General features: G+C 38.4%; 1 protein-coding gene across 8 annotated transcripts in view; it reads left to right on the forward strand.

Moving 5' to 3' along the window:
* The window catches only part of Ric8b (RIC8 guanine nucleotide exchange factor B), a 117,629-nt gene that overhangs the window by 40,513 nt on the left and 59,322 nt on the right, over window positions 1-17,794 (forward strand). For all 8 annotated transcript variants that reach the window (XR_009225436.1, XR_006848505.2, XR_006848507.2 and 5 more), the window contains one exon: window positions 8,633-9,241. Coding sequence is in view for 5 of the 8 variants with exons in the window: in XM_046429330.2 (XP_046285286.1) it covers window positions 8,633-9,241 (609 nt within the window). In the remaining 3 variants the exon portion in view is untranslated. The remainder of the gene's footprint in view (window positions 1-8,632; window positions 9,242-17,794) is intronic.

Genomic DNA, 17,794 nt, shown 5'->3' on the forward strand with positions numbered 1-17,794 from the left:
TGTTTTTTAGGGATTGGCTAGCTTCACTTAGCATAATCTGCTCTAATGCCATCCATTTCCCTGTAAATTCTATGATTTTGTCATTTTTTAATGCAGAGTAATACTCCATTGTGTATAAATGCCACATTTTTTTTATCCATTCATCCATTGAAGGGCATCTAGGTTGGTTCCACAGTCTAGCTATTGTGAATTGTGCTGCTATGAACATCGATGTAGCAGTGTCCCTGTAGCATGCTCTTTTTAGGTCTTTAGGGAATAGACCGAGAAGGGGAATAGCTGGGTCAAATGGTGGCTCCATTCCCAGCTTTCCAAGAAATCTCCATACTGCTTTCCAAATTGGCTGCACCAATTTGCAGTCCCACCAGCAATGTACAAGAGTACCCTTTTCCCCACATCCTCGCCAGCACTTGTTGTTGTTTGACTTCATAATGGCTGCCAATCTAACTGGAGTGAGATGGTATCTTAGGGTGGTTTTGATTTGCATTTCTCTGACTGCTAGAGATGGTGAGCATTTTTTCATGTACTTGTTGATTGACTGTATGTCCTCCTCTGAGAAGTGTCTGTTCAGGTCCTTGGCCCATTTGTTGATTGGGTTGTTTGTTCTCTTATTGTCTAATTTTTGGAGTTCTTTGTATACTCTGGATATTAGGGCTCTATCTGAAGTGTGAGGAGTAAAGATTTGTTCCCAGGGTGTAGGCTCCCTATTTACCTCTCTTATTGTTTCTTTTGCTGAGAAAAAACTTTTTAGTTTGAGTAAGTCCCATTTGTTGATTCTAGTTATTAACTTTTGTGCTATGGGTGTCCTATTGAGGAATTTGGAGCCCGACCCCACCGAATGTAGATCGTAGCCAACTTTTTCTTCTATCAGACGGCGTGTCTCTGATTTGATATCAAGCTCGTTGATCCATTTTGAATTCACTTTTGTGCATGGCGAGAGAAAGGGATTCAGTTTCATTTTGTTGCATATGGATTTCCAGTTTTCCCAGCACCATTTGTTGAAGATGCTATCCTTCCTCCATTGCATGCTTTTAGCCCCTTTATCAAATATAAGGTAGTTGTAGTTTTGTGGATTGGTTTCTGTGTCCTCTATTCTGTACCATTGGTCCACCCGCCTGTTTTGGTACCAGTACCATGCTGTTTTTGTTACTATTGCTCTGTAGTATAGTTTGAAGTCTGGTATCGCTATACCGCCTGATTCACACTTCCTGCTTAGCATTGTTTTTGCTATTCTGGGTCTTTTGTTTTTCCATATGAATTTCATGATTGCTTTCTCTATTTCTACAAGAAACGCCGTTGGGATTTTGATTGGCATTGCATTAAACCTATAGAGAACTTTTGGTAATATCGCCATTTTGATGATGTTAGTTCTGCCTATCCATGAACAGGGTATATTTTTCCATCTTCTAAGATCTTCTTCTATTTCTCTCTTTAGGGTTCTGTAGTTTTCATTGTATAAGTCTTTCACCTCTTTTGTTAGGTTGATTCCCAAGTATTTTATTTTTTTTGAAGATATTGTGAATGGAGTGGTTGTCCTCATTTCCATTTCAGAGGCTTTGTCGCTGATATACAGGAATGCCTTTGATTTATGCGTGTTGATTTTATATCCTGCCACTTTGCTGAATTCATTTATTAGCTCTAATAGTTTCTTTGTAGACCCTTTTGGGTCTGCTAGGTATAGAATCATGTCATCTGCAAATAGTGATAATTTAAGTTCTTCTTTTCCTATTTTGATGCCTTTAATTTCTTTCGTCTGTCTAATTGCTCTGGCCAGTGTTTCGAGAACTATGTTGAACAGCAGCGGTGAGAGAGGGCATCCCTGTCTTGTTCCAGATTTTAGAGGGAATGCCTTCAATTTTTCTGCATTCAGAATGATGCTAGCCTGAGGCTTAGCATAGATTGCTTTTACAATATTGAGGTATGTTCCTGTTATCCCTAGTTTTTCTAGAGTTTTGAACATAAAGGGATGCTGTACTTTGTCAAATGCTTTTTCCGCATCTATCGAGATGATCATATGATTCTTATTTTTAAGTCTATTGATGTGGTGAATAACATTTATTGATTTCCATATATTGAACCAGCCTTGCATCCCAGGGATGAATCCTACTTGATCATGGTGCACAATTTTTTTGATAAGTTTTTGTATCCGAGTGGCCAGAATTTTATTGAGGATTTTTGCATCTAGGTTCATTAGAGATATTGGTCTGTAGTTTTCTTTCTTTGAAGTGTCTTTGTCTGGTTTAGGTATCAGGGTGATGTTGGCCTCGTAGAATGAATTTGGAAGTTCTCCCTCTTTTTCTATTTCCCGAAGTAGCTTGAAAAGTATTGGTATTAGTTCCTCTTTAAAGGTTTTGTAAAACTCTGCTGTATACCCATCCGGTCCTGGGCTTTTCTTAGTTGGTAGTCTTTTGATGGTTTCTTCTGTTTCCTCAATTGATATTGGTCTGTTTAGGTTGTCTATATCCTCCTGACTCAATCTGGGCAGATCATATGACTTAAGAAATTTATCTATGCCTTCACTATCTTCTAATTTATTGGAGTATAAGGATTCAAAATAATTTTTGATTATCTTCTGTATTTCTGAAGTGTCTGTTGTGATATTGCCTCTTTCATCCCGTATGTTAGTAATTTGAGTTCTCTCTCTTCTTCTCTTCGCTAGCATGGCTAAGGGTCTGTCGATTTTGTTTATTTTTTCAAAGAACCAACTTTTAGTTTTGTCAATTTTTTCAATTGTTTCTTTTGTTTCGATTTCATTAATTTCAGCTCTGATTTTAATTATTTCTTGCCTTCTACTTCTTTTGCTGTTGTTTTGCTCTTCTTTTTCAAGGATTTTGAGATGAAGTATGAGATCATTTATTTGTTGGTTTTTTCTTTTTTTAAGGAATGAACTCTAAGCAATGAATTTTCCTCTTAGAACTGCTTTCAATGTGTCCCATAGATTCCGATATGTTGTGTCTGTGTTTTCATTAATCTCTAAGAATTTTTTAATTTCTTCCTTGATGTCTTCTATAACCCATTGATCATTCAGTAACCTATTGTTCATTCTCCAAGTGATGTATTCTTTTCCCTTCCTTCTTTTATCGTTGATTTTCAGTTCCATTCCATTATGATCGGATAGGATGCATGGTATTATCTCTACTCCTTTATATTGTCTAAGAGTTTCCCTGTGACATAATATATGATCTATTTTTGAGAAGGATCCATGTGCTGCTGAGAAAAAAGTGTAACTGCTTGATGTTGGGTGGTATATTCTATATATGTCAATTAAGTCTAGGTTATTAATTGTGTTATTGAGTTCTATAGTTTCCTTATTCAACTTTTGTTTGGAAGATCTGTCCAGTGGTGATAGAGGTGTGTTGAAGTCTCCCATGATTATTGTATGGTGGTCTATTAGACTCTTGAACTTGAGAAGAGTTTGTTTGATGAACATAGCTGCACCATTGTTTGGGGCATATATATTTATGATTGTTATGTCTTGTTGGTGTATGGTTCCCTTGAGCAGTATGTAGTGTCCCTCTTTATCCCTTTTGATTAACTTTGGCTTGAAATCTATTGTATTTGATATGAGTATGGATACTCCTGCTTGTTTCCGAAGTCCATATGAGTGATATGATTTTTCCCAACCTTTCACCTTCAGCCTATGTATGTCTTTTCCTATCAAATGCGTCTCCTGTAGGCAGCATATTGTTGGGTCTTGTTTTGTGATCCATTCTACTAGCCTGTGTCTCTTGATTGGTGAGTTTAAGCCATTAACATTTAGGGTTATTATTGAGATATGGGTTGTTGTTCCAGCCATATTTGTTTATTTATGTTACTAAACATGGTTTGTTTTCCTCTTTGATTATTTTCCCCCCTTTAGTGTCCTACCTCCCACTATTGGTTTTCATTGTTATTTTCTATTTCCTCTTCCTGTAATGTTTTGCCAAGGATGTTTTGAAGAGATGGTTTTCTAGCTGCAAATTCTTTTAACTTTTGTTTATCGTGGAAGGTTTTAATTTCATCTTCCATCCTGAAGCTTAATTTCGCTGGAAACACAATTCTTGGTTGGAACCCATTTTCTTTCAGTGTTTGAAATATGTTATTCCAGGATCTTCTAGCTTTCAGAGTCTGTGTTGAAAGATCAGCTGTTATCCTGATTGGCTTACCCCTAAATGTGATCTGCTTCCTTTCTCTTGTAGCTTTTAAAATTCTCTCCTTATTCTGTATGTTGGGCATCTTCATTATAATGTGTCTAGGTGTGGGTCTCTTATGATTTTGCACATTCGGCGTCCTGTAGGCTTCTAGGATTTGGGGTTCTCATTCTTCAAGTCTGGGAAGTTTTCTCGTATTATTTCATTGAATAGATTGCTCATTCCTTTGGTTTGAAACTCTGTCCCTTCCTGTATCCCAATGACTCTTAAATTTGGTCTCTTGATGTTATCCCATATTTCTTGGATGTTCTGCTCATGGTTTCTTAACAGTCTTGCTGAGCTGTCTCTGTTCTTTTCAAGTTGAAATACTTTATCTTCATTGTCTGATGTTCTGTCTTCTAAGTGTTCTACTCTGCTGGTAGTATTCTCAATTGAGTTTTTAAGTTGGCTTATTGCTTCCTGCATTTCTAGGATTTCTGTTTGTTTGTTTTTTATAACCTCTATTTCCCTGTATAGTTGATCTTTTGCTTCTTGGATTTGTTTATGTAATTCATTGTTGAAGTGATCTTTCATTGTCTGATTTTGCTGTCTGATGTCTTCCTTGAGACTCCAGATCATCTGAAGCATGTATATCCTGAATTCTTTATCTGACATTCCATCTGCTGCAGCTGTTACCTCTTCTAAAGTTGAGTTGACCTGCAATGCTTGTGGTCCTTTCTTTCCTTGTCTCTTCATACTGTTCGCGTTCCTTTCTACTTGGTGAAACTGTTGTGCTATTGAATTTTCCCCCTATATATTTATATTGGTCTTGTATAGTTGCAAAGTCTCCCTCGCAGGCGCGGGCAGCGGCTCTGCCCCTCCTCCAATTGGGGCAATGTGCCTACCACGCCAGCAGGCCGCTGGGCCTGCTCTGCCGGTCGGTAGCAGGTCCCCCGACCTTGCAGGCGCGGGCGGCAGCTCTGTCCCTCTGCGGGCCGCTAGGCTTGTTCTGTCGGTGGTCGCAGTTCTGTCTACTTTGCAGGCGCAGGCAGCGGCACTGCCCCTCTGCAGGCCTCTGGGGCTGTACTGCCAGTGGGTCGCAGGTCCGCCTACCTTGCAGGCGCGGGGGGGGGGGGCGGCTCTACCCTTCCTCAGGCCACTGGGCCTGTTCTGTCTCTCGGTTGCAGGTCTGGCCTGTTCTGATGGTGGTCACAGTTCCGTCTACCTTGCAGGCGCGGGGGGGAGTGGGCGGCTCTGCCTCTCAGCAGGCCGCTGCTCCTCTTCTGCCGGTGGGTCGCAGGCCCGCCTACCTTGCAGGAGTGATTGGAACCTCTGCCCCTCCGCGGGCCACTGGGCCTTTTCTGTCAGTGGTCACAGTTCCGCCTACCTGGCAGGCGCGTGGGGTGGGGGGCGGCTCTGCCCCTCAGCAGGCTGCTGGGCCTGTTCTGTGGGTGGTCACAGTTCCCTCTACCTTGCCGGCGCAGGGGGAGGGGGCGGCTCTGCCTCTCAGCAGGCCGCTGCTCCTCTTCTGCCGGTGGGTCGCAGGCCCGCCTACCTTGCAGGAGTGATTGGAACCTCTGTCCCGCCGCGGGCCACTGGGCCTTTTCTGTCGGTGGTCACAGTTCCACCTACCTGGCAGGCACGGGGGGTGGGGGGCGGCTCTGCCCCTCAGCAGGCCGCTGGGCCTGCTCTGTGCATCGTCACAGTTCCCTCTACCTTGCCGGTGCAGGGGGAGGGGGCGGCTCTGCCTCTCAGCAGGCCGCTGCTCCTCTTCTGCCGGTGGGTCGCAGGCCCGCCTACCTTGCAGGAGTGATTGGAAGTTCTGTCCCGCCGCGGGCCACTGGGCCTTTTCTGTCGGTGGTCACAGTTCCACCTACCTGGCAGGCGCGGGGGGTGGGGGGCGGCTCTGCCCCTCAGCAGGCCGCTGGGCCTGCTCTGTGCGTGGTCACAGTTCCCTCTACCTTGCCGGTGCCTGTACCCTTGTTTTCTAACTGTTAAATACAAGGATGTACTGACTGACACAGTCCTTTTAGTACATTGGCCACCAATGAAAATGTTATAATTATGAAGAATGAAACATGATTTCCATATTGGTCAGCAAGTCCTCTGGCTTCCTCTTCTTTTACTACTCTCTGGTCTTCCAAATCACTCTTATTTCCACATAACACTATGTCTGGGTTTTCACAATATGCATGCATTTGTAGCTGGCTTATCCAGTTTCGGACATTGAGGAAACTTTGCTCATTCGTCAGATCAAAAAGTAGAAGAAAACCCATAGCATCTCTGAAGAATGCTGTTGTCAAACTACGAAACCTCTCCTGCCCAGCTGTGTCCCATAACTGCAGGTGAATTCTCTGGCCTCTGCCAATAGCTCCATCTGGCCCATTGGCTCTGTACACCTCCGCCTGGAGGTCCTGGCCCCACTGCAGTTGTGCCCCTGCCCTCGGCATCCACCGCTGCTGGCCTTTTTTGGGTCCTTGGCGGGTCTGTGTAGTATAATTTAAAATTTGGTATTGCGATGCCTCCAGCCTTTTGCTTATAGTTGCTTTGACTATTCTGGGTCTTTTATTTTTCCATATGGATTTTGTAACTGTTTGTTCTAGTTCTGTGAAGAATATCTTTGGTATTTTCATGGGAATTGATTGACTCTTTAGATTCATTTTGGTAATATGGCCATTTTAACAATATTAAGTCTGCCTATCCATGAACAGGGGTGGTCTTTTCATCTTCTAATATCTTCTTCAATTTCTTTTTTCAGTGTTTTATAATTTTCATTGTAGAGGTCTTTTATTTTCTTGGTTAGATTTATTCTTAGGTGATTCTTTTGTTTGTTCTATGTTGATTTAGTATATTGCTGCTAGGCTGAATTAATTAGCTCTGCAGTTTTCTGGCCAGATTTTTTGGATTTTCTAAATACATTATCAAATGATTTGCAAACGGTGATTATTTGACTTCTTTCCTTCTATTTGTATCCCTAAAAGGGATGATACAGGGGATCATGATACAGGGGATTGAAACCAGTGGTGCTCTACTACTGAGTTACATCCCCAACCCTTATTTTTAATTTTGAGACAAGGCCTTGCTAAATTGCCTAGACTGGCCTTAAACTTGATGTGGCTAGTGTCATTATTGCATGCTGATTTTAATTTCTGTGGGTATTCTTGCCAGGCATAGTGGTGCACATTTGTAATCCTAGCAACTCAGGAGGCTGAGATAGGAGGATCTCAAGTTCAAGACCAGTCTCAGCAACTTGGCAAGATCCTATCTCAACATCAAAAAGTAAAAAGAATCGGGGATGCAATTCAGTGGTAATGCACCCGGGGTTCAATCCCAGTACAAAAGCAAAAAAAAAAAATAAATAAGTAAAAAAAAATTCCTGCTGTAACATTGACATTAAAACACTAAAAGAAAGTCACTTTTAGTTATCAGATATGACAGGATAAAGTTGTCATTTTATGAATTTTTTTTTAGCTTGTCAGGTAAGGGTCCTTTCCATCTCTATTTAGAGAACATGTTTTCATTTAAAGTTAGTATTTCCATAGCTGTATGACCAGGATATACTGAGAAGTTGCACATAGTCTGGGATTCTTGCCAAGATCATGTTTGACCCCAGGTAGCCTCTTTTTCAAGGATTTAAGTCTGTCAGTAAGTTAATATCTTATATTGGTAATTGTTGTTGTTTTTATAAAATGTAAGGGTGTATAGTAGTATCCAGCAATGAAATGAGTATACTTGTTTGATCCACATATAAGGGTAAGAGAAAGCTTACATTGAATTTGGAGGGAATGATCTGTGATTTTTAAATCTGACAATAGTATAAATAATTTTCACACAAATAAGATTGAGTATACTTTGGGTTCATCCTAAAAGAATTGTTTCTGAGATGATGTTAGCAAAATTTGGATCCACCACTGCTATGTATTACTGTTACTGTTACAGTTACAATCTGCACCCTACACCAAGGCAACAAAGGAGAGTTAAGATTCTATCTTCTCAGAGCTTCCCAAACAATATGTCTTAGCACAGGGCTGCCCAGAGGAAGAGAGACTTTTTCCTAGTTTGCCCATCTAGAGGGAACCTTTTTAGCATCTAGTCTGCCTAGATGGGTCACCTTTTTTTTTGCAATTGGTTCAAAACATAATATATGCTAGCTGAACCCTCTTTGGAACCCCATATTTGGAATAACTTTTATCAGTTTTTGTCAGCAAAAGTACTTCTCTGGGTCATTTGATGAGTAAGTATTATTAGATTTTAGCTAAAGAGGGACACTTGGGATGACTGCCATGGAAGAAATATTAAGAAATATTTAGAAGAAAGAGCACAACTAAACATTGGCAGAAATGCTTATCTCCTTCAGTTATTTTACAAAAAAGAGCATGTAGTATGGGCAATTGTGAACTAGTTCTTAATCTTTATTTCTGAGGAGGGAATAGCTATGATTCAGACTAATTGCCTTCAAACCTGATACTGTTTAGTCTGATGTTGAAAATCAAATAATAGTTTTTGCATACTCTCTTGTTTTTCAGAAACTCTGTGAAGGCATATTTAAAGTCCTTGTAAAGGACGTCCCAACAACATGTCAAGTGTCCTGCCTGGAAGTACTCCGCATTCTCTCCAGAGACAAAAAGATTTTAGTTCCTGTAACAACCAAGGAAAACATGCAGATATTGCTGAGACTAGCCAAGCTAACTGAGTCGGATGATTCTTTGGAGAAGGTGTCAGAGTTCCCAGTTATTGTGGAATCATTAAAGTGTCTATGTAACATAGTGTTCAACAGTCAGATGGCACAGCAGCTCAGCCTGGAACTTAATCTTGCTGCAAAGCTCTGTAACCTCCTGAGAAAGTGCAAGGACCGAAAATTTATCAATGACATTAAGTGCTTTGACTTGCGCTTGCTCTTTCTCCTGTCACTTTTGCACACTGACATCAGGTCACAATTGCGCTATGAGCTCCAGGGACTACCGCTGCTAACCCAGATCTTGGAAAGTGCCTTTAGCATCAAGTGGACCGATGAGTATGAATCGGCCATAGATCATAATGGACCTCCTCTCTCACCTCAGGAGACAGACTGTGCCATTGAGGCCCTCAAAGCTCTCTTCAATGTGACAGTAGACAGTTGGAAGGTGCATAAAGAGGTAAGGTTGAGAATGGTATTCTTATCTACCTGGAGTTTAATTGTCTGGTATGTTCTTATAGCTGTCTGCAAGGGAAGCATGCTAAATTGGAAAATGGAAAAAGTTACCAGTTCCTCCATGAATCAGTTGTATGAACTGTGATATTTCTTAACCATTACTAAATCTTATTCTTTCCATTTGTGTAATACCTGTTGGAAGAATGGGGTGGAGATGAACTACTGTTTTGTAAGATGCCAAATATAGTTTTCTGACTTGTACTATCACTGTCTTTTTCAGAGTCTTTTTCATGAACAAGATAAGATTTAAAGGGAAATAAAACAAGGCAGTTAATAAAGGTATAGGTATTTTTGATGGCTGCCACCTTAAAAGCTCAGATAATGCCAGTCAATTAAAACTGATAAGTCTTTGATGTCAGCTCAGAAGAAGAAAAAAATCCTATGTGTATGTATACCTATTAGCCTATTCTCCTAGGTGTTCCTATGTAGTGTAAGATAACTGTCAAAAATATAGGACTACAAACTAGAGATATCCATGCTTATACATAATTCTAGAAAACAAACATAATTACTCAAGGGGATGAGAAAGGTTATTTCAAACCATTTAACTTATTTCTAGACTAAGAGTCTTCTGAGGCTTGGACCTTCCAGCAAACCAAAATGAGGCAGATTTGGTAGTTTATATTTGAATACCCACAAGAACAATATGCTAACAATGAAACTTGGCTTAAGGAAATCAACAATTTTAAGTAAAATGGACATAAACTGTTCCTTTCTTCTAAAATCCAGACATTTCACATTTTCTCTCTCTTTAACCATAAATGACTAGTGAAATTTAGACTGTGCCTTTAAAAAAAAAAAGACATCTGACTTTAGGATTTAGGTTAATATTTTGATGTGTCCATTTGAAATAATTCTCACCCATGAATAAAGATCTGTATTTGCCAGAAAACTACTTTAAAAGGATTATCTCAATGCAGTGCTATAGTGAGAATATGCAGGCATGAGTTTTAAAGTGCAGATAGGTCTGTATTTTGAAACCAAATATTTGAAGATCAGTCCTAACAGCTCTTTTAGATGACTGTAGCATGGTCAGTTTTTTCCTGAGAGTTGGCAGAAAAAGATGTGGAAAGCCCACATGCTCCATTTATGCTTTGAAACCAAATATTTGGAAGTATTTGAAATGTTATGTCTCTATTCTTATTTGGTACCTTCTATGGTTATTTTTCTTACACTGTTTGTTTTGGTGTTTTTTAAGTTCTTCATTTAGTTGTAAGAGGTACTCTAAGACTGTTGGTTTGCCATTGTTGGAGTCCCTATTATTTTAAGTTATACCTAAAATAGTAGCTCACAGTGTTCAGATTCCTAACAAAAACACTTTATAATTTAGTGGCTGCACATCAGTAGATATGTGGGATGACATGTAATGAAAATTAGTAAATTAAGATTAGCCATTATTAGTGTGCTTTAGTTATAAGTAACAGAGGGACTGGAAGGAGCTTTAGAAAATGTTGAAGTAGCATATACTTATTCTGTGTTATAGAATGGTTTTTCTCCAAAACAAAAGTATCTACTGATAAAGGGCCAGTATTCCAAGATTAGGTATCTCAGACCTCCTACTACCTGTTTGAGTCTGGATCAATTGATACAGCCATTACAAAATGTGCAAAATCAGCATGACTCTTGGCTATGGTTGAAGTTTTCAGAAATATAAATAGTATTGAAAATAGGATCTTTGCCAACCATTTAGAAAAGAATGTCTTCATGAGTCTCCAAATTCAGCTCTTAGCAAACATTTATCATTTATCATTGTCCAAATATTTATGGACAATTACTAGACATTACACTGGGCATTATATAATGTATTGGCAAATAACAGGCATTGTTCATGAAACCTCCATTTTGTGGGTGAAATAGGTGATAAATCAGTGAAAATTACATAATTGAAATTGTGTTATTTGCTATGAGAGAACAATGCAATGATTGACAATATATAATATAGTTACAGAAGACTGAAAGTCTTTTCTGAGATCTGAAGATTCAGAATGATTCAGCCATCTGAAGAATAGAGGGATGAATGGTTCCTAGAAATTGTGTAGCATGTGAAAAGACCACAGAAACCAAAACAGGAGTTTTTAGGAAGATAGTCACAACTTTGTTCAAAGAAACCTCATATCAGGGCAGAGAGACTTACTACTAATAATCTGTTTACTGGGTTTCAAGATCTCCTTAGTTTGTCAGCTGAAGTGTTTTACTTTGAGCAAGCACCCAAAGACTAGTTAACAAATATGAAAAACTTATTAATCAAAAGAATCTAACTTTAAAAATAACTAGAGGCTCATTGTAGAGGATCTAGGAAAAAAAAACATAGAAGCAAGAAAATACAAACTACCTGAAAACTCACCCCTGAGAAGATAAGCACTGTTTGCCTTTTGATGTGTATCTTTCTAACCATTCTCCGTTATGTAATATATAAATAGAAATATATATTTCTGTCTATATATTTCTCTCTATATATATTCATATACACACAAAATGTAATCATTTTATTATTTTCATCTTTGTTGCACAACCAATGTTCTTGAAGTCTAGTTACTAGTTTTCAACTCTGGGGATGTTAACTCTGTGGAGAGCGCTTACTGGGCATGGGTGAGGCCATGGGTTTGATCCCCAGTAACTCCCCACACACTTACACAGAGTATTAGTTTTCAAAAATGCGTTTCTTGAAGCTGGGAGGTTCCTAGGAGTATCCTCTAGGTGTGGGTGAGTGGTATCCCAGGTTCCCCACTTCCACTTTATAAAACAGCACCTTTGATTGTTGTTGCTATTGTTGTTGCTATTGCTGTTGTTTTAATTTAGGTTTGTAATTAAGATTTCATTTGGAGGATAAAAGAGAGTTCTGCAAAAAAACCCAAAACTTTGACAACTACTCTGTAACTCCTATTTGTTGAAGATGATAAATCCTTATGAAAGAATGCATACAAATACTTGTGAGCATGTAGAATACTTCACCCTGGCACGGTGGCACACACCTGTAATCCCAGCAGCTCAGGAGACTGAGGCAGGAGGATCCCAAGTTCAGAAGTAAGCCTCAGCAAAAGTGAGGTGCTAAGCAACTCAGTGAGACCCTGTCTCTAAAAAAAATACAAAATAGAGCTGGGAATGTGGTTCAGTGTTTAAGTGCTCCTGAGTTCAATCCCCAGTAAACCCTCCCACCCCCCCACAAAGAATACTATTAAGTATAAATATAAAAATATTTATGAATATTCCTTCATAAGGATTCTCAACCTTTGACAAATCCTGTTTGGAGGCACTTAAATCATAATTGCTTGCTATTTTAAATATCAATATAGTAAATTCTCTGGTTGTAAAAGTTTTAGTAAATAACCTGAAATTGATGGGCCAGAGCATTTCAAAATTTTCAGGTTTTTTTGATTGATAGCTATTGCCCAACTGACTTCAAAAGAAGGGTGCTGAATATACCTTTCCAAATGCTAGGCATTTATTTCACTTCTGTAGTTTTTTGCCTGTTTCACAATTACTTAGCCTAACAGTTACAGAAAAATACAGACATTTGGTTTTGGTTTTAACTGTTTTAGCAAGTATTTTTATGACTTCCTTCATTTGTAGTTCACAAAAAAACAGAAAATGAAGGACTAGATGTTTCATGAGGTTTAGCAAATTAGTGCCATTTGTGCATTTCAGATTTAGGCCTCAGTGTTGAATTCCTGCCTGCCTGTTGATACCATCAGCAGATTAATTTGGAGATTTCCTTTTCGTGGGAAATGTAGCTGGCATTATTTCCATGTGTAGAGACAGAGTCTCCCTCCCTCCCTACTCCTTGTCTCCTCTTTCTCTCCCTTTCCTAGAGATAGTATATTTGAAAAGGTTGAATGATTCCTTTAGCAGGACATAAAGTTAGCTGTAGAAAAGTTAATTGAAATGGCCTTGTCTTCTTCCTGCTTCAACATTTTCCTAAATCTCTGTTGATGGAGGAGAGCATGTTAATCTATGGGTCCTTTATGTAGTACACATTTCCCTGTCTGGTGCTTCCTAAGTATCAATGCAGGGTAATAAGGAAGTACAAGGACCAGTAGACTTGATAGAGCCAGAAAACTAAGTGCAAACAAAAATACTTGTTTTTAAGGAGTCAAAAGATGCTGTTTGAATGAGATAAAACAGTGAGTGCTCACAGAAGTTATTGAGAATGTCACACTGTAACAGAAGAGGTTAGTTCCCTCATTAGAGACTTTGAAGGAAATGTAGACAAGGATAGGATATTACTTAAAAATAAAGCTTCAGGCTGTGCAGTTTTTTCTTGTTGAATAAATTTTTCAACAAACATTAAGTATCCAGTTCGTGCCACCTTTTATGTTAGATACACAGAATGCAAGGTAAAACATCACTGTCTTCAAGGCAGTAAAAACCTAGTAGAGAAATTAGTCATGTAAACACAGGTGGAGCCGGACATGGTAGCACACACCTATAATCCTTGCAATTCTGTAGGCTGAGGCAGGAGGATCACAAATTGAAGGTCAGCCTCAGCAACTTAGTGAAACCCCCATCTCAAAATAAAAAAATAGAAAGAGCTGGAGATATAGCTCAGTGGCAAAGCACTCCTGGGTTCCATTTCCAATTGCTGCTTCCCCTCCCCCCAAAAAACTCTACACAAGCGGTTGTGTGGTTCTGTCTTGGTACATTTTCTGTTGCTATCACAGAATACCAGTCTGATAATTTATAAATAATAGAGGTTTATTTTGCTCATGGCTTTGGAGTCTATATGAAGTCCAAAATCCAGGGATCATAACTGGTGAGGTCTTTTTGCTAAGGCATCATATGGTGAAAGAGCATGCATGTGTGTGCATGAGAGAACCTGTGAACATATAAGGGTGCTAGGACTCACCAGAATTTATCCTAACCCACTCCCATTATAATAGCATGAATCCATTCATACATGACCTAAACATTTCTTAAAGATCCTACCCACCCAGTACAGTTAAATGAAAACTAGATTTCAATATGAAGTTTGGAGGGAACATTCAAAATAAAGCAAGCTGTTTGTAATATTATATATTATTATTTTCTATATTTTCTGTATGCTTAAAAACAATAATCACTTCAGCAGTGCACAGCAGCTTCAGGTGCTGTATATTCTGGATCTTTGGGCTTTTTCTCTGGCATTGATTAGAAAGGTTAAAATTTGAATAAAAAGATAGGAAAATGGATATTTTTTTTCTAAATAAAATTAAATCTTCCACAGTTTGCAAAGGAGGGGGAAAAAGATTTCATATAATAACGGAATCTGTAATTAAGAAGCAAAGCCTTTGTAAAGAAATTCCAAAGAATTTGATAATTTTTATCTTGCTTTTAATGTTATCTGATTTTAATTTCCACTGTTACAACCAAACCTACTTTCTCACTTTTTCTTCCTCTGCTCTTTGTTCTGAGGGATTTTTCCCCCTCAACCTTTGGAAGTGATATCATTTTAGAGTAGCAAATGTTGATATCCTAAAGATACAAAAACTAAATCATGAAGCAAGTAAATAACAGTTGTAAAAGCTGTGATTATATACTGTTTTGTAAGAGCAATCACATTCAGTCCTTCTGGTATTCTTGTGAGCATTATTATTAACCCCACTTAAGAGATGAGGACATCAGAGATTGGAACATTGAGAAAAGTCACACAGCAGAGTAACCAACAGTGGGAAGTAGTGACCACAATAACCTTTGTTAAGTAAGATTTCTTAAATGATAGCATTGCTTTAACAGTTATTTATTGAGACATTGACTGATGGAATAGAATAAAAATCTAGAAATAAACCTGCATATCTGTAGTCAACTGGTTTATGATACAGGTGACATGGAAGTACAGTGGGGTTTTTCACAAATAGTTCTGGATCATTTGTATGGAAAAAACCAGTTTTGAATCCTTACCTTATATTGTATACCCCAAAAGAGAAGTTGAGTTATGTAAGAGATCTAAATACACAGGATAAAATAATAAGGCTTCTAAAAGTTTACTGCTGTGACTTTATCTCAAATAAGTTAAACCTTTCTTTTTTTGTGTAGTACTGGAGATTGAACCTAGGGGCGTTCTACCACAAAGCTGCATCCCCAGCCCTCTTTACTTTATTATTTTTAAAAATTTGAGACAGGGTCCTGCTAAGTTACTGAGGTTGGCCTTGAACTTTCGATCTTCCTGCCTCAGTCTTCTGAGTTGCTGGGGTTATAGGCATGTACCATCATGCCTAGCCAAACATTTCTTAAATAAGAAAATATTTCCAAATAAAATGGAATACAATATGGATCATATCTAAAGGAAAAAATTGTCCTTCATTAAAATGAGTACCTTAGAAGAAGAAAGGAAAATGGCAGCCCACTAAGTGGGACAAGATATTTGCAGCACATATGTACAATAAAATATTCAGAACTCATTAGAAAGTCTTACAAATCCATAAGGATAAATAAGTCAACACAATAGAAAAATAGACAAAAGGTTTAAATAGGAACTTTCAAAACAAGCTTTCCAAATGACCAAATAAACATAAGACATACAATAAAAATAGGTGTTCAGTTTTATTAGTCATCATGAAAATGCAAATTAAAACAAAAAATAACCTACATATCCATGAGAATGACTAATGTTTAAAAAGCTGACAATATTCAGTATCAATGAAATTATAAAGAAACTATTATAAGTATAGGTTAAAACACTGACAGTACCTTATAAAGCTTGATGTATGTGTGTTCCCTGTGACTCAGTATCCCCTCTCCTGGATGTATACACGTGCATTCCAGATGACATGTAAAAAGCATGTTTATTGCAGCACTTGTTAGAATACCCCCCAAACATTCAACAATTCAAGTGTCATCAAGAGTAGGATGGAGCTGAGGCTGTGGCTCAGTAGTAGAACTCTTGCCTAGCATGCATGAGGCACTGGGTTCAATCCCCAGCACCACATTAAAAAAACACACACACACACACACACACACACACTAAATAAACAAAATAAAGGTATTGTTGTCAATCTACAACTAAAAATATTTTTTTAAAGAGTAGGATAGATAAGTTAATGATAATACATTTATACACTAGAACACCATATAGCAGTGCTTTCTTAACCCATCTGTGGTGGAGGGACAAGATTTTTTTCCCTAGCTGTCAGAATGAAAGTCTTGTACGATCCAGTATTACACACAATGTCCAAATGCTCAAAAAGTTTATAAATGTTCCCTCAATACCTTCTGTACTCATGACTTTGAAGATGAGTGACAAACAGGGTGTGGACCAGCACCACACTTTGTATAGGGCTGCTCCCAAGCAGTGGAAAAGAAAAAACTAACTACATACAACAACATGGGTGAATCTCACAGTCACTGGCAAGAGGGTCTATACTTTATGGGTCCATTCATGTAAAGTTCAGTGACAACACTAACCTGTGATATTAGAAGTTAGGATTACTTTTCAGGAGCAGAAGGCTGTCATTGGAAGGAGTGTGAGGAGAATTCTGGGGCTCTTAATCTTGGCCTTGCATGATTTTTTAATTGATGTGCTCATTTTGTGAGAAGTTATCTAGCCACACACTTATAATTTGGGCATTTTTCTGCTTATTCATATTATACAACATTTACATTAAAACCTGTTGATCATGGGCTGGGGCTGGGGCTCAGTGATAGAGCACTTGCCTCACATGTATGAGGCACTGGGTTTGATTCTCAGCACCGCATATACATAAATGAATAAAATAAAGGTCCATCAACAACTAAAAAAATATTTATAAAAAAACAAAACAAAACTGTTGATCACCTATTAAAGCAGTGCCCTCATCTTCATGAGGGTAATAGATTAGTAGAGAAAACAAAGATATATGAGTAAGTAAACAAATGTGAAGTTACAAATTATGGTTTCATGAAAAGAAATCTTTAAGATAGAGAATCATGAAGGAATATACTTAGATCAGTGATCAGAGAAGGGGCTTCTCTAAGAAGATGTTTTAGCTGAGATCTGGAGGATGAAAAACAATCAGCAATGTAAAGAGCAGAGGCAAATAATCCAGTCATTTCAGAAGTTGTTTTGAGTAGAGAATGGAGAGAACTTAGTAAATGTTGGGTAAAAGAGAGCATTGCAGTCAGAAAGTATAACTTGGGAATAGGTGTTATTAAAAACTAGAAAAGGAGGAGATGCAATGGAAAGTAGGATTTGGGTTTACAGTTACAAATAACAGACCATAATGGATACTTTTGCAGGAGGCTTGTCACCATCAGCATGAGAAGAGAAAGAGTGTTATATATAGAACAAAAGGAAGTAGATCCCCCAGTTAATTTTCAAAACCCAGGAAAATGTGACCTTATCAAGAGTTAAGTAATAGTTGAGTTTGGCATGGGTTTTAGTATACCTCATGTAATTTGTGGTAAGTGAAAGTATATTTACATATGAGAGAATTTTCACCCAAGCATTTGGGGATGGATGATGAACCCTGCAGTCTCAGTGCCTCTGGCATTCCACTGGTCCCTCTTTCTCTTTTCCCTCTCTTCCTACCCACACAGTTGTTTATCA

This window comes from Marmota monax, unplaced genomic scaffold (genome assembly GCF_021218885.2).
Source record: "Marmota monax isolate L192 unplaced genomic scaffold, Marmota_monax_Labrador192_F-V1.1 WCK01_AAM20220418_F8-fsc00051, whole genome shotgun sequence".
NCBI lineage: Eukaryota > Metazoa > Chordata > Mammalia > Rodentia > Sciuridae > Marmota > Marmota monax.